At 34.7% G+C, this 25,651-nt stretch overlaps 1 protein-coding gene and 2 long non-coding RNA genes across 4 annotated transcripts; 1 reads left to right on the top strand and 2 right to left on the bottom strand.

The window, feature by feature from the left end:
- Positions 1-2,595: 2,595 nt before the first annotated feature.
- On the bottom strand, positions 2,596-3,939 carry LOC115961502 (wall-associated receptor kinase 2-like). Its single transcript, XM_031080477.1, has 3 exons — positions 3,054-3,939; positions 2,739-2,854; positions 2,596-2,658 (listed from the first exon to the last, which is right to left on the bottom strand). Exons 1-3 carry the CDS (start codon positions 3,937-3,939, stop codon positions 2,596-2,598), a joined length of 1,065 nt encoding a protein of 354 aa, XP_030936337.1.
- Positions 3,940-18,127: 14,188 nt separating this feature from the next.
- On the top strand, positions 18,128-19,742 carry LOC115960422. Its single transcript, XR_004085181.1, has 2 exons — positions 18,128-18,390; positions 19,206-19,742. It is a non-coding gene; the product is annotated as an uncharacterized LOC115960422 (long non-coding RNA).
- Positions 19,743-20,459: 717 nt separating this feature from the next.
- Positions 20,460-25,373, bottom strand: LOC115960635. 2 transcript variants are annotated; one of them, XR_004085214.1, is made up of 2 exons: positions 25,343-25,373; positions 20,460-20,703 (listed from the first exon to the last, which is right to left on the bottom strand). It is a non-coding gene; the product is annotated as an uncharacterized LOC115960635 (long non-coding RNA). The 2 variants fall into 2 exon arrangements; XR_004085215.1 differs by lacking the exon at positions 25,343-25,373 and adding an exon at positions 25,296-25,320.
- Between the last annotated feature and the right edge of the window lie 278 nt (positions 25,374-25,651).

Genomic DNA, 25,651 nt, shown 5'->3' with positions numbered 1-25,651 from the left:
AATTTTATAGAAAAATTCAAAAAAATGTAAAATGTTATTAATGACGACATTGTCGTTGCTAATATTTTATCATATCATCAGTGACGACAAACAATATCATCGCTAACATGCAAATTTTAGTGATGACATGTTTGTGGTTAGTAATATATTATTATCTATGACGACAACAAGCGTTGTCGCTAGTAATGACATATAAGCGACAACAAAAATGTCATTGTTAATAATAATCTACTAGCGATGACAAAAAAATTTGTCACTACTAATGAGCTAGTAGCGACGACATTTCGTCTTGGGTTCTTGAGTTATTTATGACGACAATTGTCACTATTAGCAATGACTTTGTCGTCGTTAATAATATTGTATTTGCGACGACATTAATATCATCACTAAAAAACTTTTTTGTAACCAAATTCATTTAATGAAAGTTAGCAACGACATTTTTCGTCGCCAATATAATTAGCGACGATATTTAAAGCATTAGTGACAACTATATGCCATCGGTAAAGACCAAATTTCTTGTAGTGTATATTCTCTTATCTCATCCCCTTCTCCTATATGAATCTACACAGTATCGTGAGATTACAATATTATGTGTAGGAGGCGATGCATTCCAAAAAGTTTGAAATTTCTCCGCTTTGATTGATTCCACAGTTACCTCTATGAGTATTGTTTTTGTCGTTTGGTTGGAAGGAGCAGTGATGGTATATTCTACTTAAGTCTATTTTGACTCTTTGAGATCACATCTCTGAATCTATGGTGGGCTTGTAAGTTTCGAAGAACTATGCTTTTTGTTAGTGAATTAATAAAATTTTTAGAATTATGTTTTTTTTGTTTAACAAAAATAGACTAATTATTGTGCAGTTTTGTTTTATTGTTGAATAATAAACTAATAAAAAATAAGCTCTATCCAAAATCCAAACATACTCCTAACAGTGCAAAAAGCAAATTAGTACTAATTAGTATTTTAGTCAATTTTAGTGGTACATTTTTTTTTTTTAATGAATAAGAATGTTTTTTAATGCTTACGTGACATGCTCGGATTAGATGTCTAAAATATAGGTATTACATCACATCCTTATTAAATTTAAACTCTTTTTGTATCCACTAAATTTAGTCAATGAACTTTTTTATTTATTTATTTTTTATTTTTTATGTTGAATCAATAAAGTTTCAATTACCCATGAACTTGGAGAATGGAGACTATAGTTTGTTACACACTTATTATTGCACACTCTATATACACTCATTTGAAAACATGATTTCATAATAAATAAATAAACAAGACCTTAACATTAATGTAAAAAGAAAATTAGTACTGTAGTTGCACGATTTTTCAGGTCCAAATCCTACTGATCAAGCCTTGGCCCAAGGTGCAACACACAATAAATCTTTGTAGAGGATGGGTCAAAGAACTTAGCCTCAGTGAACTTAGTCGGTCTGGTGCATGGACAATATTATTGCAGAAAATAAGAACACAAAAATGGATATCTAACCAAAGACTATATTTCCTGGGTACAGATCATACATTTTTCGTCCCCTTCTTTGAGGGACTCTTCTACATTATATAGGTCTCTTCTTATTATCCGAACCTTACACTTGTTGATCATCTAAACCCCCACTTGAGCATCTGTCCAATCAGACACCCTTATCACTTATTTGTGAGTTGTAGTGGCCAAGGTAGCACTGTTCAGGGGTCTTTTCCCCATTAATGCGGCCAAGAGAGTGGTTGTGACATATTTAATGTGGTGGTGGCAGCTTTTCGTGAGATATTTTGGGTCTTCCTCTTTTTTATATGCTTGGAGGACGAACTACAATGGTTGGGGCGAACTTTTGATCCAGGCTTCGTAATGTCCGAGGAGGAATTGCTCCTCGGACAGGCTTCTTTTACCGCAATTGGGCTTATATAATGTTTGGGCTATGACTTCTCCTCAGACAGGATTCTTCTCAGACGGGCCCGTAGTTCAATTAGCCTATTATTTTGGGCCGGGCCCCACAAGTACTAATCAGTATTTTAGTCAATTCTAGTGATAATTTTTTTTTTTTTTTTTTTTTTTTTTTTTTTTTTTTTGAATAAGAATTTTTTCGAATGCTTATGTGACATGCTCGAATTAGATGCCTAAAATATAGGTATTACATCACATCTTTATTAAATTTAAACTCTTTTTGTATTCACTAGATTTAGTCAATGAATTTTTTATTTTTTTTATGTTGAATCAATAAAGTTTCAATTACCCATGAACTTGGAGAATGGAGACTATAGTTTGTTACACACTTATAATTGCACACTATGTACATACTCTTTTGAAAAAATGATTTCTTTTGATCCAGGCTTCGTAATGTCCGAGGAGGAATTGCTCCTCAAGGCTTCTTTTACCCATCAGACAGGATTCTTCTCAGACGGGCCCGTAGTTCAATTAGAATTTTGGGCCGGGAGTACTAATCAGTATTTTAGTCAATTCTAGTTGATAAGTTACACACTTATAAAATTGCACACTATGTACATACATCTTTTGAAAAAATGAAAAAAATTTTAAAAAAAAAAAAAGAAAAAAAAGAAAAAAAAAAAAAAGATTTTAACTAAAATCAAACATAATTTTAATCCATATGACAGTGTGTATATGATGAGTATACAATGACAAGGATGTTATAATCGTTACCCTACAATAAATATACTTACAAATTGTGAGTATAATTGCTAGTGATGATTTATTAGGAGCAAATTGATCGAGAACACATGCCTCCCCATCCGAATGATACCCTTTGATGCACGAACAATGATAACTTCCCAGTTCATTGACGCAAGATTGATGTCTTGTGCAGTTATTGAGTTCTTTAGCATCACACTCGTTAATGTCTGTAATTGTAAAATAATAATTAAACAAAAAAAAGTACAATTTTTAAGTATCGTAAAAAAAGTACTAATGCAATCAAAAGCATTAAAATGAAACGTGAAATGTATTGCCACATGATATAGACTGTATGTTAGAAAATTGTTATGGTGTTTCTTTCCTTAATTTTTGTTTTATAGATTTGCAAGTAAATTGAATATATACCTTGGCAACCCTGTTCGAGGTATGGGTTCCCTTCGTAACCGTCTTTGCACTTGCAACGGTACCCAGACCCGTTGTTGAGATCAGAACATGTGGTATTTGCTCCACATATGTAATTCGCTTTGTTCTGAGCAACTTTACATGTCTCGTTACCAATTGTCCAATCGAGAACCATCGGAAGGGTTAAATTGTTTCGCAAACTGGTAAGATAACCCGAGGAAAAATTGAACTTGTCTTCTTGGACAATAAAGGCAAAGCTGCATGGATTGAAATCCCAAACTTTTGTGTGGTTGCCGTTAAAGCTATATGCTGTGAAATCAACATTTTTCAATCCTTCAGGAATCTGAATCTCGCAACACCCAATTCCGGAGCACGTCCCATTGACTACATTGCTTATGTTTTGACAATAGGACAGGCAGCCGATGGTGAAGGGTTGATCGTTCAGATAACCGTTAAGGTATGCGTAAGTGTCACACCCAACAGCCACGAACTTGTTTTTGGTGGCAGAAACTGTGAAACTGGGGAGGTTAAGTGTTGGTGTTTTTTTTGGCAAAGACCTACCTGACTCTTCGTAACAGTCAATGGAGTTATATATCTGGATGTCAATCTCACCTTCCATGGAGATGCTTGTAACGTTAAGGTTTCCAATCATTGGTTGAGGTTGGCCATTAGTGTTGGTAGTACAATTGATAAAATAATACCCAAAAATAGCAGTATCATTGAGGTAACAACCTTCAGTTGTGCCATATGGATATGGAATTTTAACTTTTCCACATATGTCGGGGCATTCAGGCAGGGCTATTGGAAACGCTATTGCTGCAGCTGCCATTGTTGCTGATAATATCACACCAACCCGGATGACTTGCATAAGCATCCCAAGGAAACCCATAGTCCCACTATTTTCTCAGAAGAGTGTCTAAGATTAATTGATGTTTTGGTGTATGGAAACTTCATAGAGATGCTGGACTATTTAAAAGCAAACGAAAAGATAAGGCCCGTCTATTACGCTAGAATTGAAGTGAATGTTTATGGTGGATTTGTGTTTACGTACACTTTACAACTTGATCAAGTGCATGGGGCATGAGCAGACTTTGACTTTCACAACGACTAGATTGTAGCGTAGGCTGATTAGGGGGAAAGTATACTAACATTTAGTTTGACATGGGCAAACTGACTTAATTTAATAGTGTCCCTACTTTTTGACTTTATCAATTTATGTTAAAAAAATAATATGGAGTGAATAAGAAATTGATTCTTATCGTGTCAATTTGAACATGGTTTGAAGTGGTGAGAATCCTTGAGTCTCATATAGGCAATGATAGAAAATATGAGTTCTGGATTAGATATTGAGTTAGATTTTAGGGATATGTGGACTGGGCTCTCTTATCTAATTAATAATAATATTTTATTTTTTTATTTTTTGAGTTAGTAAGTCTGTATATAGATATTATTTTTAAAACAATGTGTCTGTTCAATAACGTATATTTTTATAATCCCTCATTCATGAAAAAAAAACTTTTTGAGAAACTCTTCTCGAGAAAATATTTTATGCATTAGAATTTGAGTCAAAGAGAGAAAAAGAGATATAGATTACTTCACAAAGCACGAACCTTGTGTGCTTCTTCTTCATGCTATAGATTATTTTATCTTAAGAGGCAAATGTCCATAAGTCTCAAAGTACCACAAATTGTGTGAAGGGTGAAATCTGCTTTAAGTGTCAAACACAAGACTTGATCTGTATTATTCATTCTTCATGCATTTGGTCTGTGAGTGTTTAATTATTTGCAGATTATTTTCTTTTAATCACAAAAATACATTGTTGAAATATATCCAACAATCTTAAAGCAGATTTTATGTATTTTAATTTATTTTTATGATTTACGGTAAAAGGAGTTTTGGGTTTGGGTTTATCGTTTCTTGCAATTTCTTCTTGTTTATTCTATAAAGTAAATCGGTAGACATTGGCTTGATTATTATGTTTTGGTATCATGTTTTGACTTTAGATACTGTTTCGTGGCTTTCGTTTACTGTGGGTTGAATTTATATATTTGTATTGCCTTAATGGACTAGTTACTTTGATATTTTCTTGGTCATTGGTTCGTTGACTAATATATATTAGTTGTTTGTATCTTTGGTCTTCACTGTTACTGAGTTGTGTTATATATTGCTATGAAATTTCGAGTTTAGTTATTTTTTGGGTTTGTGACTGGCACAGGAATCTTTTTGCTGTTGACTTTTGATGTTTTTTTGTTGATTCTGTGTGGTGTATATATTATAAACTATCAATTGCGTGTCTTCTGATTTTACATAGACATGTTTAGAAGTTTTGTTTAGTTGGCATATTATATAATATATGTTTTTAGCCTTAAAGTTATACTTGAATTTGTCAGTGCCGTGTTATATTTTCTAAATTGTTGTGTAATATAAATATACTTTGGTTGAATTTTGAGAATTCAATTTCATTGAGTTTTGTTTTCACACAAATGTCAAATGAAATTGTTGTGAATCCTATTATGGCTCAAACCAACATGAACCTTTCTACAGCGATTTCTGAAGTGAACTTGGTATGAGGAAATATCAAAGAATGGTGGGTGGATACTAGGGCTACTCGCCATATATGCTTAGAAAATAAAATGTTTTCTATGTATAATCCTGTGGGTAATGGAGAAAAAATTTTCATAGATAAGTGCCAGTTTGTTTGCACTTTCAGATGGCAAAAAACACTTTTTACTTCAAAGTTCAAAATGCTAGGTGTTTGGTGGGTATTAAAAGCTGCTTTAGCAAGAAAATTGCTTTTTCAAAAAGTGCAAGACCCCCAAAAAGCCAAAAGACCTTCAGTTAACCTTTGCAAAAAAGCCACTTCAACTTTCAGAAATTCTTGGTTTAATTACCAAATTGCCCCTTCATACCATTATGCCAGAATAGATAACACCATATTCAATAGAACTACAGGCAAGTATCTTACTTTGAAGGATGTATTGCATGTGCCAGACATTCAAAAGAACCTTGTATTTGGCTCATTGTTGAGCAAGAATGGTTTTAAGTTGGTTTTTGAGTCTGATAAATTTTCACTCTTTAAGAGTGGAATGTATGTGGGCAAAGGATATTTGAGCAATGGCTTGTATAAGATGCATGTAATGACTATATTTCCTATTATTGATAATCATAAGAGTACATCTTATGTTTACATGCTTGAGTCATCTAATGTTTGGCATGGTAGATTGGGTCATGTCAATTATCATACTTTACATAGATTGATCAATTTAAAATTACTGCCTAAATTTGAAATTGATTTTGATCATAAATGTGAAACTTGTGTAGAAGCTAAAATGGCCAGAGCATCTTTTATATCAATTGAAAGAAGAACTGAACCTCTAGATTTAATACATGGTGATGTATGTGACATGAAATTTGTACAAACTAGAGGTGGTAAGAAATATTTTTTCACTTTCATAGATGATTGCACTAGATCTTGTTATGTGTACTTGCTAAGGAGCAAGGATGAGGCAATTGAGACATTCATTAAATATAAAAATGAGGTAGAGAATCAACTCAACAAAAAGATTAAGGTTCTAAGGAGTGATATAGGGGAATATGAATCACCTTTTGGTGAGTTTTGTTTACAGCATGGTATTTTTCATCAAACCACTGCACCTTATTCATCTCAGCAAAATGGAGTTGCTGAAAGAAAAAAATAGAACCTTGAAAGAAATGATGAATGCGAGGTTAATAAGTTTTGGTTTATCACAGAACTTGTGGGGGGAAGCTATTCTTTCCGCCAATTATATTCTTAATAAATTGCCTAAAAAGAAAACCAATAAGACATCTTATGAATTATGGAAAGGTAGAATACCTTCCTATAAATTCTTAAAGGTGTGGGGTTGTTTGGCAAAAGTGGTGGTTCCTATTCCTTAAATGATAAAGATAGGACCAAAAACTGTTAATTATGTTTTCATTGGTAATGCTCAAAACAATTCTGCATATCAATTTCTAATTTATAAGTCTGACATTCCTAACCTGCATGTCAATACTATTATTGAAACTAGGAATGCGTCATTCTTTGAAGAGATATTTCCTTACAAATCCACACAAGAATCAAGTTCTCTTAAGAGAAACTTTAAGTCTACGTCTAGTACCTCTCTTGATCAAGAGTTGATGGAAGAGAGGAATGAGGTTAAGCCTAAACGTAGTAAGAGAGCTAAAACATCAAAATCATTTGGTCCGAATTTTCTAACTTATATGTTAGAAGATGAACCTCAAAGCTTCAAGGAAGCTATTTCTATACCTGAGGAACCTTTCTAGAAGCTGTCAATAGTAAGATTGAATTCATCTTACAAAATCATACATGGAAACTAGTGGATCTTCCACCAAGTTGTAAACCACTAGGATATAAAAGGATATTCAAGAGGAAATTGAAAGTTGATGGATCTATTGACAAGCAAAAGGCAAGCCTTGTTGTAAAGAGTTACAAACAAAAGGAAGGTGTAGACTATTTTGACACATATTCACTTTTTACAAGAATACCATCCATTCGGATGTTGATTCTGTATTTTGTCCGTCCTCGATTTGCATGCCGGATCCTGAAAAACCCAAAAATATCATTTTCTCTCCATGGGGTCACAAGAATATTTATAATGGTGTGGCACAACCCATTCAGACACCAGAGCACTCAAAGTGCCTTTTTCAGCCAAAATGACCAAAATGCCCCGAGTCAACCTTGGGTTGACCTAAGGTCAAACAAGGTCAAAATCCTTACAAAAAAATATTTTTCAAGGCTTTATATCAAACTCGAGTTTAACAACTTTAACCAAATTTGACCAAGTTTGACCTAGAGTTGACACCCAATGGGCCCCAGAAACCTTAATCTTAATCTGGTCGTTAAAACAGGTTGAGACCAATGCCATTACAAAAATAATCAAATTCTCATTCCAATGCCAATTCATGAGTCGAAATCGGAGTTAAAACGATTGAGATATTGAGAAAACCGTGAAAAGCGCATTAGTACACTTCCCAAGGTCCTAACTTTTGATCCAACCGTTGGAATTTTAATTTCTTTAGTTTTCTGAAAACTAGACATCTAGATCTTTCCAGGGACACCAAAATTGCTAACGTCAAAACTGAAAAAGTGCATAAGGACGAAATTGCTAACGATAGTCGGGCCCGACCCGACGCACCAACAAAGGCCGCCGGCATACCTACATGGTGTAACGGGCCCCGAAAAGCATGCCAGGGCCTACAAAAAGCTCCTGGCAACTCAAATTGAAGGGGAGACGTTTTAGGAGTTGTTTGGGCATCTTTCTGGGCATTTTTCTCTCTTTTCTCACCATATTTCTCTACCAAGAAACACAAAAACACATCAGAGCTTCTTGATTCTTCTCTTCTCCAAAAATACAAGGTAGTATTCATACCCTCCATCTTCCTCTCCTTGGTTCTATACCTTGGATTTGAGGTATAGGGGTATGGATGTAGCTTTACGGCTACAATCCATACCCCTTTTTCTATAAAGCTTCATCAAGCTTTTTATCCTTTCTTTTTGCTTGAATAACATGATTTATTTCTTTCTTTAGCATGTTTCTTGCTTTATTTGTGCTTCTAGCTTAAATCTCCTTACTTTTTATGCCTTATGTCATGTTTTATGCTTGGATCTACCTTTTCCTTGTGGTGCTTGTGTTTGGATCTACAGGTTTCCATGCTTTCAATGTTTATGGCTTGATTTACATGTTCTATGTTAGTCTATATGCCTATCTCCATACTTATGCCAAGATTTATGGGTCCCTATGCTTGCTTTTATGCTTTATGCCATGCTCACATGTCTAGACCCATGTGTTTATGCCTATGTTTAAATGTCTATATGCTTAGATCCTTGTCTTCAAATGTTTATGTGTTTGGATTCTTTTTTCACATGCTTAGATCTACATCCTTACATGCTAGATCTACATGTGCCATATGCCATGTTTTCATGCTTAGATCTATCTTTTCCTTGTATTGTTGTTCAGATCTACATGCTTACATGCTTGATATCACATTTTTGGTCATGCCTTGCTTAGATCTACATGTTTACATGCATGTTTCTATGCATATATGTCTAGATCTATGTTTTCACATGCTTGCGTGCTTAGGTCTTCTTCTCTATATGCTTTATGCTATTTCCCATGTTAGATCAAGATGCTTGCGTGCTTCTTGCCATGTTTATGTGTTTAGGCCTAGGCTTTGTTTGTCATGCCATGTGCTATTGTAGCCCTTTTGTTCCTTTTATCACATTTTCTTGTGTTTTGGCCTATTGGTTTGGACCCAATCTAGACCCTATGGACTTTGTCATTGTCCATACACCAAGGACCACATCAAAGAGTTTGGATCATCCTATTTGCATGTCTATGCTTGCTTGCTTCTATGCTTTATGCTTATGCTGGCCTCTTTTGTTCTTGGCTTTGCCATGCTTGACGCCCTCCGCGGGCTTGATCTGATTTGGTTACATCCAACGCCCATGAGGCCTTGTTTGGATGTGACCATTTGGGAGGCATCTTCGGATGCTAGGTTGCTCTGTTCGTACCCTTCCCTTTTCCACTCCGTGTGATGCTATGCTTACCATGTTTGTTTGCGCCACCCATTGGCTTTCTATGCATCTTTACATGCTTGCTCACATGCCTATGCATGATTCTTGCTTGCTAGTGTCGTCCATGCTTCAACACAATGAAGTTATGGACATTCAATCCAAACCTACATTTGTCCCTCGCGGACACCACCTTTTGTTTGCTTTCTTGTTTACTTGCATTCTTGTTTCTTTGCTTGCCATGTCTATCATGCTTATATGCTTTGTGCCTCTTTCATATGCTCTATGCATCTCTTTCTTTCCATTGCTTATCTGTTGCTTTCTTGTTCTTGCCTTTACATGTACACACATGGAGCAAGGACGCATGAAGTTAGAGCATTGTCTCCCAGGCGCAAGCAAAAAAGGTGAGGATGCAAGCATGTCGATATAAGCCAAGCGGCCATGTTCAGTAGATTTAGGGGTCTAGTCTCTCCCATTTGGTTATGTACTCTTTTAAACTCCCTTCCTTTCGCCTTCCTTTTTCTCTTAGATAGGTTGTATTAGGTATATCATGTTATGTACCATTCGTCCTCATCTCTAGAGTATAGCGATCCCTGTTTACTTTCCTGCACCTGTATCTTGGGCCATGCTCTAGGAATGTAGGCATTTACTTTCCTACTCTGTCTGATTGCATTGTGCATGATGTATGTATATATATACCTGCTTGCCCCTTCCGATGTGATTGTCACAATCCATGTCACCTAATGCAAAGCGGTGCCTAATTTCTATCGTAAAAGTAAGGTGACATGTCGCTGGATTTTTGCCATGGAAATCTGGTACTTTGCCCGAATGCCTTAGGAAAGCATAGATTGGGACCACATCCATTCAAAAGTCAAACCTCAAAACCCCCATGCATGCAAAGCCCCGAAAACCAATGCCAAAATCATATTTTTTACTGCCAATCTCTGAAAATTAAGGTTTTATCAAAACAAATGACTATCCTTGGACAGGCGTTGTGGGGTGCCTAACACCTTTCCCACACGTAACCAAACTTCCAGACTCAAGAATCAAGATTTTTTGTCATCCATATTAGATTAGGAAAAATGCCATTTTTCTTAGCCTAGGATCGGTAATAAAATCAACTAGAAACAAGTGACCAATCATACCTTAGAAAAACCCAATGATTGGTGGCGACTTCACTTACCTTTGGTAATCACCTAAAATTTGCCCAAGATTCTTGCCACACCTCCATAGGTAGACCTACCTTCCTCCCCCAAGAGAGAGAGCATCCAAAACTCCACGCGAACCACACCGATTATCGAGAAGGGCCTCAAACGGGCCTTGCACGCGCAGGAGCGTTGCCACGGTGAGTGGTCAAACGAAGGCCCGATGGTAGTTTTCTAACTATTCATAACCTGGGTGTCGACAGATGGCAATTACAGCATTGCATAACCTAGAAATACATCAAATGAATGTAAAAACTGCATTCTTAAATGGTGAATTAAATGAGGAGATTTATATGAAACAACCTGAGGGGTTCATTGTCCCTAGTCAAGAAAAGAAAGTGTGTAGGCTTGTTAAATCTTTTTATGGATTAAAGCAAGCTCCAAAGTAATGGCATGAGAAATTTGACAATGCAATGATGTCAAATGAGTTTAGAATCAATGTGTGTGACAAATGTGTGTATATTAAAGATACTAGAAATGACTATGTCCTTGTGTGTCTCTATGTTGATGATATGTTCATTATAGGTAGTAATAATGATATCATTAAATCTACCAGGAGAAGGTTGACTAGTGAATTCGACTTGAAAGATTTTGGTGTTGCAGATGTGATACTAGGAATGAAGATTTCTAGAAAATCTGATGAACTTATCTTATCTCAATCACATTATGTTAAGAAAGTTCTTGAGAAATTCAAGAAATATGATGACAGTCCAGTGAGAACACCAGTAGATATAAATTTACATCTGGCTAAGAATAAAGGGCAAGGAATACCTCAATTGGAGGATTCAAGAATAATAGGCAGTCTTATTTGTATAATTAGTTGCATAAGACTGGACATAGCATATTCTGTCAGTAGGTTGAGTAGATACACTAGTAATCTAGGGAAAGACCACTAGAAGGCATTAGTTAGAGTTTTGAGGTATTTGAAATACACCCTAAACTATGGGTTGCACTACACTCGGTATCCAGCTATACTAGAAGGGTATAGTGATGCTAATTGGATATCCGACACAAAAGACACCAAATCCATGAGTGGATATGTCTTTACCCTTAGTGGTGCAGCAGTATCTTTGAAGTATTCTAAACAAACATGCATTGCTAGGTCCACATTGGGATCAGAATTTATCGCATTGGACAAAGCAGCAGAAGAAGCAAAGTGGCTTCGTCATTTCCTGAAGGATATGACAATGTGGATGAAACTTGTGCCTTCTATTTGTATATATTATGATAGCAAATTAACTATTGGTAGGGCACAGAGTCATATGTACAATGGTAAGTCTTCACATATGTCGAAGAGATAAAATTGTGAGGCAGTTGCTCTCTAATGGAATTATTTCTATTGACTTCATAAAGTTGAAAGAGAATATAGCGGATCCGTTAACCAAAGGCTTGAGTAGAGAGCAAGTAAACTGCTTATCGAGGGGAAGGGGGTTAAAGCCTATAACCTAAAGTTTCCATGACAGTAACCCCACCTAGTTGATTGGAGATCCCACGATCTACGTTTTCAAAGTGACAACAAAATTGTGGAGACTAGTTTTTCTCACTATAGAGATAACATCTAGCACCCATTCCTATGATGAAATAGTACCGATGCTTGTAAGCAATGTTTAGGGTAAGTTTTGCTTTTAATGATTCTTATACCTTGTAAATCCAAGTGGGGTTTAGCAGGATACTCTTAATAAGAGTCACCTATATGAGTGTGAAGTGGACCACTTCTATGAGAGTTTTAAGGCTAAATTCTCTAAAGCACTTCATGAATTTACCAGGATATGTTTAGGTGTGAAATGAACACAACTATCAGAACGAAATATGTTCGAAAAGGAACTATGTGAATTTTATTGTCTTGGTATACACAAACTGCTAAATAGTTCAAGACATCATGTTCACTGGTTAGACAGTATATCTGATAGTTTTTCACAAAGGAAAGTTCAAAGTCGAAAGCTACTTCTCCTGATACAATAACTTTTATTCTACTCTCTTTGTGTTTGCATTATCATTTACATTGTGTTTTATCAATTTCCATTCATGTGGGGGATTGTTAGAAAAATATAACGGAGTGAATAAGAAACTGACTCCTAATGTGTCCACTTGAACATGATTTGAAGTGGTGAGAATCCTTGAGTCTCATATAGGCAATGATAGAGAATATGAGTTTTTGGTTGGATGTTAAGTTGGGCTTTAGGGATATGTGGACTGAGCCCTCTTGTCCAATTAATAATAATATTTTATTTTTTTTATTTTTTGAGTCAGTAATTCTGTATATAGCAGTTATTTCTGAAACAGTATGTCTATTCTGTAACGTATATTTTCATAGTCACTCATTCATGAAAAAAGAACTTTTTGAGAAACTCTCCTATGGAGAAAATATTTTGTGCATTAACATTTGAGTCAAACTGAGAGAAAGAGACATAGATTTGTTTGCAGAGCATAGACCTTGTGTGCTTTTTCTCCGTGTGTAGATCATTTTATCTTGGGAGGTTAACGTCTGTGAGTCTCAAAGCACCATAGATTGTGTGAAGGGCAAAATATGCTTTAAGGAGGTTGTGTCAAACACAAGACTTAATCTGTATCATTCATTCTTCATGTATTTGGTCTGTGAGTGTTTAATTATTTGCATATTTCTTCTTATATATACAATGCGATACCTCAATTTGATTGATTGTGTGATGTGTGTGGGTATGTGATGAGTCCCTCATCGGGTATTTACTGGGTTGAACTGGACTTTATTAACAACTACAAGGAGCCTCAATTGTGACTAGTCTTTTTAAGGTATAGCGCAGATATGGCTAGCGCTTTTCCTTGAGTCGTTACATATGGTATTAGAGCTAGCCCGATAATTCCGTGTGGGCTCAGAGACACTACCCCACAAAGTGGGCCTTAACGAGGACGTTAGGGATTTAAGTGAAGGAGATTGTGATGCCTCAATTTGATTGATTGTGTGATGTGTGTGGGTGTGTGATGAGTCTCACATCAGGTATTTATTGGGTTGAACTAGGCTTTATTAACAACTACAAGGAGCCTCAATTATGACTAGTCCTTTTGAGGTATAGCGCAGATGTGACTAGCGCTTTTCCTTGGGTTATTACATATGGTATCAGAGCCTGGTAACCCTGTGTGGGCTTGGAGACACTATCCCACAAAATGGGTCCTAACGAGGACATTAGGGATTTAAGTGGGGGAGATTGTGATGTCCCAATTTGATTGATTGTGTGATGTGTGTGGGTGTGTGATGAGTCCCATATCGGGTATTTACTGTGTTGAACTGGGCTTTATTAACAACTATAAAAAGCCTCAATTGTGACTAGTCCTTTTGAGGTATAGAGCAGATGTGGCTAATGCTTTCCCTTGGGTCGTTACATACAATATCTATTTATTACTTTTGTCTATGACATCTATTTATGTTATTACTTATATTTAGATCCATATGTTGTTCCTTTTTGTTTAATCACAAAAGTAAGTTGTTGAAATATATCCAACACTTTATTCACCTCCTGAGGCTTATGTAATTCCATATTAAAAATGAAAGTAAATATGTTTTTTTTTTTTAAATGTTTCGCTCTTCCATTTAACTTCTTTTTAATAAATAAATAAATAAATAAAGCTAGAGAAAACAAGATAAAAAAGTTCTATTGGAAAAAAAATTTATGCAATGAGTTAGAATTTCAAAAATTTACAAATCCTGGGTCTAGTAACTGTATTTATCCTTTTATTTCTGTGTCTCTCTCTCTTTTAGCCACCATTCCTTATCCATTATTCTCTAAAACTTCTTTATCCAAACCCAAAAGTCTCACCCATGTGTACTTGGAATATGTTTCTGTTGGCAAGGAGCAAGAACCAAGAAGGTGGTGGTGGGTCCCATACTCATGTATTTTGTGCTCTATTTTCACAAATGGGTTGAAAGGAATTGCAGTGATGATGTTTTTATATAGAGAGAATTTGGTTGAGACTAATTGTGCGTATCGATTGAGGGTATGGAAGGAGAGTAAAGTAGGGTTGGCAGAAAATTAACCTATATTTAGCAAATTCTATTCTACTTATTTCAACTTTCCCTCTCTCCACCTTAATTCAAACATGCCCTAAGGATTTGGAAAATTAATGTGACATAGATTTCGATGGGGGAGAAGTTTAGTGGAAGTTAAAAGAGAAAATAAGTGCGTACGTGTTCTAACTTCCCCCAAAAGAATGTGCTATTGACTTTCCAAAACTTGTGTTCTTGACTTTTGAACACTTTTAAGAAACTCTATTTTGGTTTTTTGAAAAATGGATTTCTTTTGGAGTTTTTGTGTGTGTGTGTGTGTGTGTGTATATATACATATTATATGGGTACTAATTTTAGTAATTTTGTTTTATAAAATTACACTTTTGCCCCCTTAACAATGTCATTAATTCTTTTTGCAGTAACATTACAGTTACAAACTTATCTACAACATTTTTACAAACTATTTATGTACAAATTTTTATTGGTTCACATTTACTCACACCACTTACATTATTTTTTTACTTATCAATAACCACTTATTACTTCAGCAATTTGTAAAAAAATTTATGACTAGTATTTTTCTCATTTTAAAGACCATTAAAAAAAAATTATAAGTCTAAAATCTAAAACAAAATATACATGTCCAAAAAAATTAGTCCAATAACAAAAATTACCAATAGTAAAACTTTGAAAAAAAAAAAATAAGCCTAGTCAATCAATTTTACCAAAAATAAACAATCTGACCCTTTAAAAATTTTTAAACAACTAGCAGTTAAGTTGAAGGCCAAAATCACAGCACACAACTAGCAACAAAGTTATCCCTCTAACTCTAAGTTCTGGCTCTATCGAGAGAGAGAGAGAGAAATGCAAAGTTGAAGTTCTAAGTCATTGCAAGGATTTTTTTTACGCATATATGGCACTTCTTTATCTTGTTTTCTTTAGTGTTTTTATGTTTTTTTTTTTAAATATTTATGTTTTTAATGGGAAAAGGGGAGAAGAGACATTAAAAAATGTACAAAAAGACATTTATCCTGAATTTTAATATAGGTGAGTTACGGAAGTCTAACGGAAGCAACCTCAAGTAGATAAAGTAATAAAGGTCAAATTAAGGGTAAATACTATTAAAATAGGCCTAATTACAAGTGGATTTACAGTACTTTTTCTACATTAAAATTTCAGCGGTTATTTTTGGGGTGAGGTTGAGGGGTGGGTTAAGAATGATCATTTCTTTTTCTTTTTTTTTTCTTTTTTTATTTATTTATTTGAGAAACACACACACGCACATATATGGGAAAAGAGGGATGAGATAAGGGAATACATTCACACGCCAACACTAAAACTGCATGCAACAGTTAGTGTCGCGGAGCAAAATGATCATTTCTTCTAGGATAACCAAATTTGCTACAATTATTTTTACATAACTTGATAATATATGTGATTGTGATTAGCGAATAATCATTGTATATAGGCCAATAACTTTATCTTCATTATTCACAATCATTCATATTATTGTTGTTTTAAAAATTATAACACGCACAGGCTTTAAAAACAATATAGTCAATTGCCTAGAAGTGATAACGGCTTTAATCTTAAACAAAGCATACAAATTGCACTCGATAGTTAAATTGATTACTAAAACTAATTAATGGTCACGTATTAACAATAATAAAAACTACAAGTAACTCAAATGAAAACCTAACAACTTGCTCTAGTGAATGTGATACCTCCCTGGACCAAGGTTAGCTTATTCTATTAATTTTTTTTTAGGTTTAACTTCAGCAACAGTATTATGAGTTGAACCTTCCCAAAATTATATTCTTAATCACATAATTAAATCAATTTATTACAGATGTGTAAGACTTTGTATAATTCACGATCCACTAAAACCAAAATTTGTTGTCCGCACGCAATCTAATTTGAATTTCTAGCATTTTATCAAAAAATAAATTTAATTTAAAATTTGACAATCCGCAACACGCTTTGGGTACTATTCCAAAGTGACCGTGTGATGGTGACTGAACACCTATGGAAGAAATTATAATATTTAGTCCCCATCAAAGTTGATAGGAACAAGACATTTTCTACGCACAAAAATCAAAGTTTTATTTTATTTTATTTTTTGTATGAAGGTAATCAAAGTTATTAATATATCTAAGTCTTTCAAATAAATCTATAAAATATGAGGATTTATAACTTTCAAATTTTCGTGGAAACATCATTTAATGTATTATCTGTCTATCAATTAAAAAGAAAAAATTATTGAATAGTTTCGAAATACTATAAATACATATACAAATTTCTAGTACCATAATGTATTAAACAAATCTTGCCTCTTTTTTTTCCCTTAGTGTATAGCTGTATAGATATTTTCCCTTAATGCTACTCTAAATGTATTGTATATATATTATATGGGGCTAATTAAGATACTTTATATAAAATCTTACATTTAAAAACTCAATCTGATATAAAAACATTTTTATGAAAGATGGTAATGGCATTAATGGCCATTTTGATTGCAATTTCAGTATCAACTTTACTCCACTTTCCTTTACTCATCCTTCATCCAAATTGACCATAAGTTTTGATAATTTTGATCGATATTTGACCCAGCTTGATGATATGACAAAAATGGACCCAACTCACCCAAGGATATCATACAAAAAATATATACTAACCAACTACAACATTAACTACTAGTGATGATTTACAAGTGGGGACTCATGCCTACGTACCCATCTCAATGGTACCTCTTGATGCAAAAATAACGAAAATCTTTGGGTTCGTTTACACAATATTGATTGCTTGTGCAGTTATTATTTATCTCTTTAACATCACATTCGTTAATGGCTGCATTTTTCGCCCCAAATTTTTTTTTTTCTAAGTTAATTGGAAGTTGTACTATAATAGAAAGCAATGACAAGCTAATGGAATGAATTTTCCAATATTTGTTTCACTATAAAATATTTTCACTTAAAATTTTCAGTAGTAAGACAAAAATTTTCAAGCAAAAACCATTAAAACTAGTGTCTCCCAACGAAAAAAAACGTTTAAATGATTTATCAATTTATTTTTTGATAAAACGTTTAACAAAATTTTTATGTTCAACAAAAAAATATTTAAAAAAACTTGGGACATTGAGAAACAATTTCGTATTGCTTTCCAGAGGCATACCCAACTCGCTGTAACAGTCGATGGACTAACACATCTCCACAGCTTTCGAGACAGTTATAGGCAGAGCAAAAGGGCTTGAGATCCCGTGCAATACCTAGGGTATTGTACAATTACTTTAATCCTAGCCATTCAATTGATCTAATGCTCAAAAATTGGACAGTTTATTTAGACACGTCAGCGATCCGTGTGAGCTCTCATTTTTCTCTGCTCTTTCAATTTCTCCTCTCTCTCTTCTTCACGCTTACCCCTATTCCTATTCAAAAATTTCAGAAACTCTCTGACTCTCTCTCTTCCAGTTCCAGCCGAACATGCCTCAGAATCTCTCTCTCTCATGCCTCATAAAAAGCCACCAGTGATGCTCCGGTTACCTCTCCACCGAAGAATGAATGTGAACCAACAGTGTTTCAGCTACCCACCCAAACGTGATTAGATCTGGTAATCAAATTTATGAATTTTTTTTTTCTTTATGTGATTTCTTTGCAAAGACCATCCCTTTGTTTCATTTATAGCACTGAAGATTATCTATTTCTTTTATTGCATTTTTTTTTTAATAAATCTGATTAATTTATTGTTGAATGTTTTTGAGATTTTTATAATGGGTATGAAGCTCAGTACCAGTAGAGTGTGTGTGTCAATGGCCAAGGACTGGCTGGTGGAGATTTTGTGAGGTTGTGTCCTCTGATGCCGATGTTTGGTTGCTGAGTTTATCGAATCCTTGTGTTATGTTTTTGTTTCATCTCATGATTTTTAAGGGGGGAAAAAAAGTATCTTGTTTCTTGAGATTGTCTTTTTAGTATATAAATTCATCTAGATTTCAGTTGCCCACCCAAAAAAAATCTGATTATAGATCTGGTATTATGATCATTTTTCCCGTCCTTGATTTCTTAGCCAAAGGTCACCAGTTCAAAGAAGCTTCATTGGGATTTTTTTGCTTGATTTCTTTACAAAAAATCAACTTCATTGGAATTGAACAATTTGGTTTGAGTTTAAGATCATAGAAAACAACGTAGGGAAGCTTAGAAACACATGAATTTAACAATTTTGTTTGGTTTTCTAAGATTCACCCATTACCTGGTTTGGGTTTAATATAATCTCTTTTGTATTGTGGTTCGGGATTGGCAGTAGTTCCTTATTTTGTTTAATTTTAATTTTTTTTTGGAAACGCACAGAAATTGTTTGTGAAAATAAGTGAATAACTGTTAGAAACTTTGAAGCTTAATACTAAGCTATTTTATATGCAAGATGTGCAGTTTTCAAGGAGATTTATCAAGTTGATAAATGTTCCGGCTACTCTCCAAATGGGCTGATTCCATTAACTTACCGCTTATAGAAGAGATGGGGAATTGAGGCAAGGAACAGAGTACAATAAATCTCTCAAGTTTGCCATGCCATCAAGGAGGGATTAGATTTTTGACCCCTTGGAACGACAGTCAGGGAGGTCTTTGTGTAGTTTAACACAAACCATCCCAATGGAATACCACTGTAGTTAATAACTTTTTTTCAATTTCAAAATTTCAATTGGCTAATTCCAAATGCAATTTTGGTTTTGGGAAATGCAAGAATCAGTTGATGGCTTTATTTTGATGAATATATGTAATGTATACAACTCTGTTTTACGAATAGCAAGTGGTGAAGGAGTTCTGTTACTAGCTTTTAGGCCTTTAAATGTATTTCAAAAATTTTATCCTTCTAAATGGAGTTGTTCTTTGTGTATGAATTTGCTTGTAGCAAATACTAAAATTGAGAATGACATAAAAACACACATTATATTAATGTCCACACAATCTTGACTTTACTCTTCACTTGAAAGCTAGTATTTTTTACATGATTAGTGGCGTCTCACTGTTAAGCACCACATCTTCTATGGTATCTCATGCCAGGTTTCAGCCACATATATGAAAGAGATCTACAAAGCAAATTCTCACCAAACACGAGCTACGCACTACCAAAGAAATCTCACAAATATGAATGTTGCAACTCACAAATATCAAAGAATCAAACCACAGCACCTCTCTAATTTTATTAACTGCAGCCCAAAGAGAGAGAGAGAGAGAGAGAGAGAGAGAGAGCCTCTTTTACAAATTGAATTTGCTATAACATTGCTTATTCAGGAGTTGTAAAAACTCAAAGCTTAAAAAAAAAAAAAAAAAAAAAAAAAAAAAAAAAAAAAAAAAACTTAGTTTTCTCATTGATGAGTAAAAGTGATTACAAGATTCTTAGAATAGATAGAAAATATCTAATCCCTTATATACAAAATCTGGAAAAGAAATAAGCAAAACTAACTTCCTTGATTAAGCAGGAAAACTGTTTTAATCTAACCACTAATTACAAGCTAACACGTGGAGTTAATTCATAACAAAAATTGAAACTAATCTATCTAAGTGTTTCACTAAAACAATTACTAAAGATATTGCAAAACGTTGCTGTGTCACTAAGTGTCATCAGGTCCTCATTTACACAAAACTACCTCGTTTCTTCTTCAGTCTCACACAATCTTCTTCTGCGTTTTGTGCTTTGGACTTGTATCTTCATTTCAACAATAGTTGATATGCCATAGTTGGTTTCCAAAATTTTTTTGAGTCTTCTTTTGCATGCACACCTCTCCAAGCAAAGAACAAAAGTCGACTAGATCCAATAGAGATACATGTAGCTTTAAACCAATGGCCTTTCATGCTTCCAAATCATATCAGGATTAGCATTCACAACAACTGCCCTCCCAAGCATGGAATGTGATCCATTGAACAGTATCTACATGAAAAAAAAAAGGTTAAGAAAAAATTAAGATATCTAGGCCAACAATTTAAGTAAACTAACAAGTAATGACAACAATAGTGACACCAAGGAATTGTAAAAGGTAATAAAAACTAAAAAACAGCTTACAATAAATAAAATTAATCCCATTTTATTGTGAAGAGAAATTTCGTGAAGATTTATTATATAGAGTTTGTTGATGCCCAATTTTGCAAATCCATATCCAAAAGCCATGAGAAAGAAAGCCCAATGAAAAGCAAGGCCCAAAGACCTACCAGGAAGACCGAAAAGCAAGAAAGGTCCAAAGAAATAAGTGCAAGTGAAAGCAATCTACAGCAAAACACAAATCTGCCACAGAATACAAATATGTCGCAGAATACAGATCTGCCGCATAATACAGTTCCCTGGCAGAATGGCTTCGGCAGACAAAGAAAAATTGGACCCAAGACCCTTTTGATCCAGTCAACATTATCTGGCCCATAAAGGCCCAAATTCTTTTGTATAAAAGGATAGGCATGAAAACTGATATTGATGTGCATGAAATATATACAATAAAGTACTCACATATCTACATATTTAGGCTTACTTTTATGTTATTTTGTGACTAATTATATAATATCTTTGTGTTGTAGGTAACAAGGGCTTTACATGCAAAGTGGGGCTAGGCCAATTGAATCAAGCCAACTTACATTCAGCCAGGCTTGAATTCAAGAAAAGACCAACCCAATTAAATTTAAGTCTAATTGGAGTAAGGAATCAAAGGAAATTTGCGCCAAATCCAAGTCCAATTCGGATCAGGATTTCAGACTGCACATCAGTTAGTATTTTTGGCATAACTTTCGGCTCAGATGTCCAATCGAGATGATTCAAGTTGGGATGGAACGATAACTTAAAGGGCTACAACTTTGTAGTTTACCAAAAGTCCAAATTCTGATGTTAAATGGACCAAAATAGTCGGTTAAGTGAAGCCTAAAAATCTGGGATTTTCTCCAAACGGGAATTCAACTTGTAATAGGATTCCTTGACCTATTTAAGGGCTCTTTGGGGCAAAATTTAGGGAGGCTGGAGGCAGAGGCTAGTGCTAGGGCTGAGGGCTGAATGTATAGAGATTGCGGCTACTTCTTTGGTTTTCTTCTATGACAGTTAGTTTTATTTTATTTGTCTAATTTAATGTTTAGTATTTTATTTTTGTGTTTTCTTTCAATTATTATGAGTAGCTAAATTTATAATTAGGGTTGAGGATGAAACCTTGTTAACGATTATCAATAATATTTATGTGATTTGATTTTTCCCACAATAGTTGTTCTTTAATGATTTAAATTGTTCTTGCTTCATATCAATTGACTAAGATGGAATTCTAGATATGAGTTCAATCATGTTTTTCTCATGATTTAGGATTTGTCTTAATTAATTGAATGCTTGGTTTATTAATTCTTGATTATAAAATTAGATATTTCTTGTGATTTGTCTGTCAATGGATACAATTTATGATTTGGTTTTTAGAATTGGATATATCTTGTGATTTGTTCGGCTACGGATACAATTGATGATTTGGTTTTATACTTAAGAAGCGAAGAAGAATATGCTTTAGATTTTTAAACATAAGTTTTAATGATGATATTTTCCATGATAGCAAGATTGATTTCTAGATTATCATGTAGTGAGTTGGGAAAAATTAATGATCATAAATATATGTTGATATGACTTACAAGGCGGATTCCAAAACCTTAATTCCTTTCTCTTAATTGTTTACATCTTTTTATTGCGTTATATCTTTTGCTTAGTTTAACTATTTGCTTAATTTTATTATTTGCTTAGTTTATTTTATTGCAACCAACCAATTTTTATTTAAACTAGATTAGGATTAATTTGGTTAAGGTTTAATTAATTTTCCTACGTTCATACAAGTCCCTGTGGTTTGACCTCGTTCTTGTCCAACTATACTTCGGTACGGTTCGTACACTTGCGAGTATTTTAAAATTTCACAACAGATATGAAGAAGCATGATGAAAAGAAACAAGGAACGACAGGAAGTGTCAGTAGCAGGAAACACGTGAAGGAAAGAAAAGTCAAACCAAAGGAAAATGACAAACGTAGCAGGAAACACGTGAAGAAATAAGACAAAACACGCAGCAGACCAAAACAAAGCTAATTTGCTACAGCAAAAACAGCGTGGAAGACAAACACAAAAGACAGTAAAGCAAGCACAGAAGGGCCAGGGCACCACCAACCTGTACCCAGCCAATACAAGGGAGGTGGGCCCACGGTCAAAGGGATTCAGAGGGCGTGGTTTGGTGGTGGGGGGGGAAAAGGGGGTCTATATTTGGTTTCCTGCTGTGACTTCTTTTGGGGAATATATCTTGCTGGGATGGTATCTTTACCCAAAAGTAACAAATGGTTAGGACCATCTGATGCATGTCATAGAGCTAGGTAGTGAGGTAGAGGTATACAGCAGAAACAAACAAAAAGGAATTTTGTCGTGAAATGAGTAATGGTGCAGCAGACATGTACTATACTGAGCAATGGCAGAGGCAACCAATGGATGAGTGGGTAATCTTGAAAGGATACCCACAACAAACCAAAAATAATTGGTGAAGCCCTAAGGGTAAAATGGAGAAATCCCATTAAATCAGTTGGCTATAAAAGGAAGGTAACCACGGCAGATTAAAGGGACAGAATGGAAGAGAAAATAGAGGAAGAAAAAGAAAAAGAGGGGAAGAGAGAAAAAACACCGAAAGAGAGAGACCCAATGGAGGGAAGCACTTAAGGGAGGAAAACCCATGGTAAGAGGGTAGTAAGCACCCAGAGAGAGGTACCCAGGAAAAGGAAAGACCAAAAATGGGGAACAACACATGGCATGAGAGTAGTAAGAAACAAAGAGTAAAGAAAAAATGTAGAGAAAGAAAGAAAGTGGTAAAACAAAGAGAGAAAATACGGCAGGAATAGGGGCATGCATCAATAGACCATCTTTTCCCTCCCTCTTAGCAAACCCACTCTTTAATGTCCCCAAAAGTAATAGCTAGTAGCCATTTAGGCCTATTCTCCAAAATGCACAACTTTGATGGCAAAAGCCTATGACAAGGTTGTTCAAGTTGGGGTTTGGGTTCTTTCTTGGTTTACTTATCCTATGGGAAGATTCAATACTTGATTTTGATTGCAAATATATTTGATTTATCTCATTATAAATTATATCTGTTGTATTTAGTCATCCTGCCGTAGCACGTTTTTATCACGTCTGTTGCATCAATTGTCCTGCTGTGGTATCTTTACTTTTTGTACTAGTTATTCTGCTGTAGCACCTTTTCATTATATGTACCGTGTTAGCTATTATACTGTTAAACCTGTCCTATGGAAGCTTTCTTCTTTATTTGTTATTACGTGTTTCACTATTGACACAAACTAATCATTATCCTGCCATAAGTATATATATACATATATCTTGTTTCTCATGTTCTGTAAAATATATATTTTATATATGTATATGTGAATACGTATAAGTATATACACTCATATATGTATGTATATATTTGAGAATATGCTAACCCATTTAAACTAACATTTGTTTGATGGGTATTTTCTTTGGGCTTTAGATTTGTTTATGTGCAGGAAGTAGAAAAATATTTTTGCAGTAAGAACAGAGAGTAGTCATTCACATTGCAAAAGGCTTTACTACACGGCAGACAGCTTTAAAGCACCGCAGACAGCTTTAATGCACAGCAGATAGCTTGATTGCACAACAGAAGGCTTTACGGCAGAAAGCTTAACTCCACGGCAGAAGGCTTTAATGCACAGCAAACAACTTCAATGCACAGCAGGAAGTTTTATTGCATAGCAGGAAGCTTTATCGCATATCAGGAAGCTTTATCGCACAGTAGAAAGTTTTGCTATATAGCAAAAAAGTCAGTCCTACGGCAGAAACTGAAGAAAAATTCCTTTTGCGGCAGAAACTGGAGAAAAGTTCCTTTTGCAGCAGAAATTGGAGAAAAGTTACTTTTACGGCAGAAACAGAGGATAAGCACCACGTTCTGCCCGCCGTAAGCATGCTCCTAGCAGACGAGACATAGTTTGCGCACAAGTTGGACCAAATTGAGTTGTAGTTGGACCGGTCTCAACTCCCTTACTCAGAATACTCGGGCCCAATACCGCGGGAGGCAGCCCAGCCCACTTTAACCACAAAAAGGCCCACCACAGAGTTTGCTACTAACTGCCCTCCGATTTTATTGTGTGACATATCTAATTTATGCCTCAAATTAAAATGCAATAAAAAGAAGAGAAAAGAGAAGTTTAGTATAGATTTGGCAGTCAAAGCATGATACTATCAAGTCTATAATTGGAATATCAACTGCTCCATAAGAATGTGAATCGAAGATATAAATGAGACTGGAATTAATTTCCCTTATAATAGCAAATGAAATCACATTTTGCAATAACATTACCTAAATCATTAGTGTGATTCAATTTATCAATAGAGCTCCATGAAACCCTACTTACAACCCAACTCCACCAATGGCCACTATAAGCAGTGCAAAGAAAGAAACAACAATCTAAAATAAAAGGACTGATTATAAGCAAGGAACAAAATTGCACACCTTAATTAGAATGACATCAACAAAAGGGATAGACACAAGCATATCACCTACAAAATAGTTCATTCTCTTACTCTCGGGTAGGCTAGCAACAATATCATTATTTGTTGGACTGTCCCAGCATCAGCACTTTGAACTTAGGCTACATAATCAACATGGACATTTTCATTAAGAATTATTTCAGATTTTGCGGGTCTATGCACTTGATCATTCCTCTAGCAATGGAATATGTTCATATGTTGTTTGGCTTGAAAATCTGCCTTTGTGTTGTTTCTGCCTTTTTGGCAAATGATGTACTTCAATTATAAATCAATAAAGATTTTTCTTTTTTAACCAAACACACAAACAACACCCCCCTA

Source organism: Quercus lobata, chromosome 9 (genome assembly GCF_001633185.2).
Source record: "Quercus lobata isolate SW786 chromosome 9, ValleyOak3.0 Primary Assembly, whole genome shotgun sequence".
In the NCBI taxonomy this organism is placed as follows: domain Eukaryota; kingdom Viridiplantae; phylum Streptophyta; class Magnoliopsida; order Fagales; family Fagaceae; genus Quercus; species Quercus lobata.
Note: the sequence above shows the minus strand (reverse complement) of the source record. Positions and strands in the feature narration are given on the sequence as shown.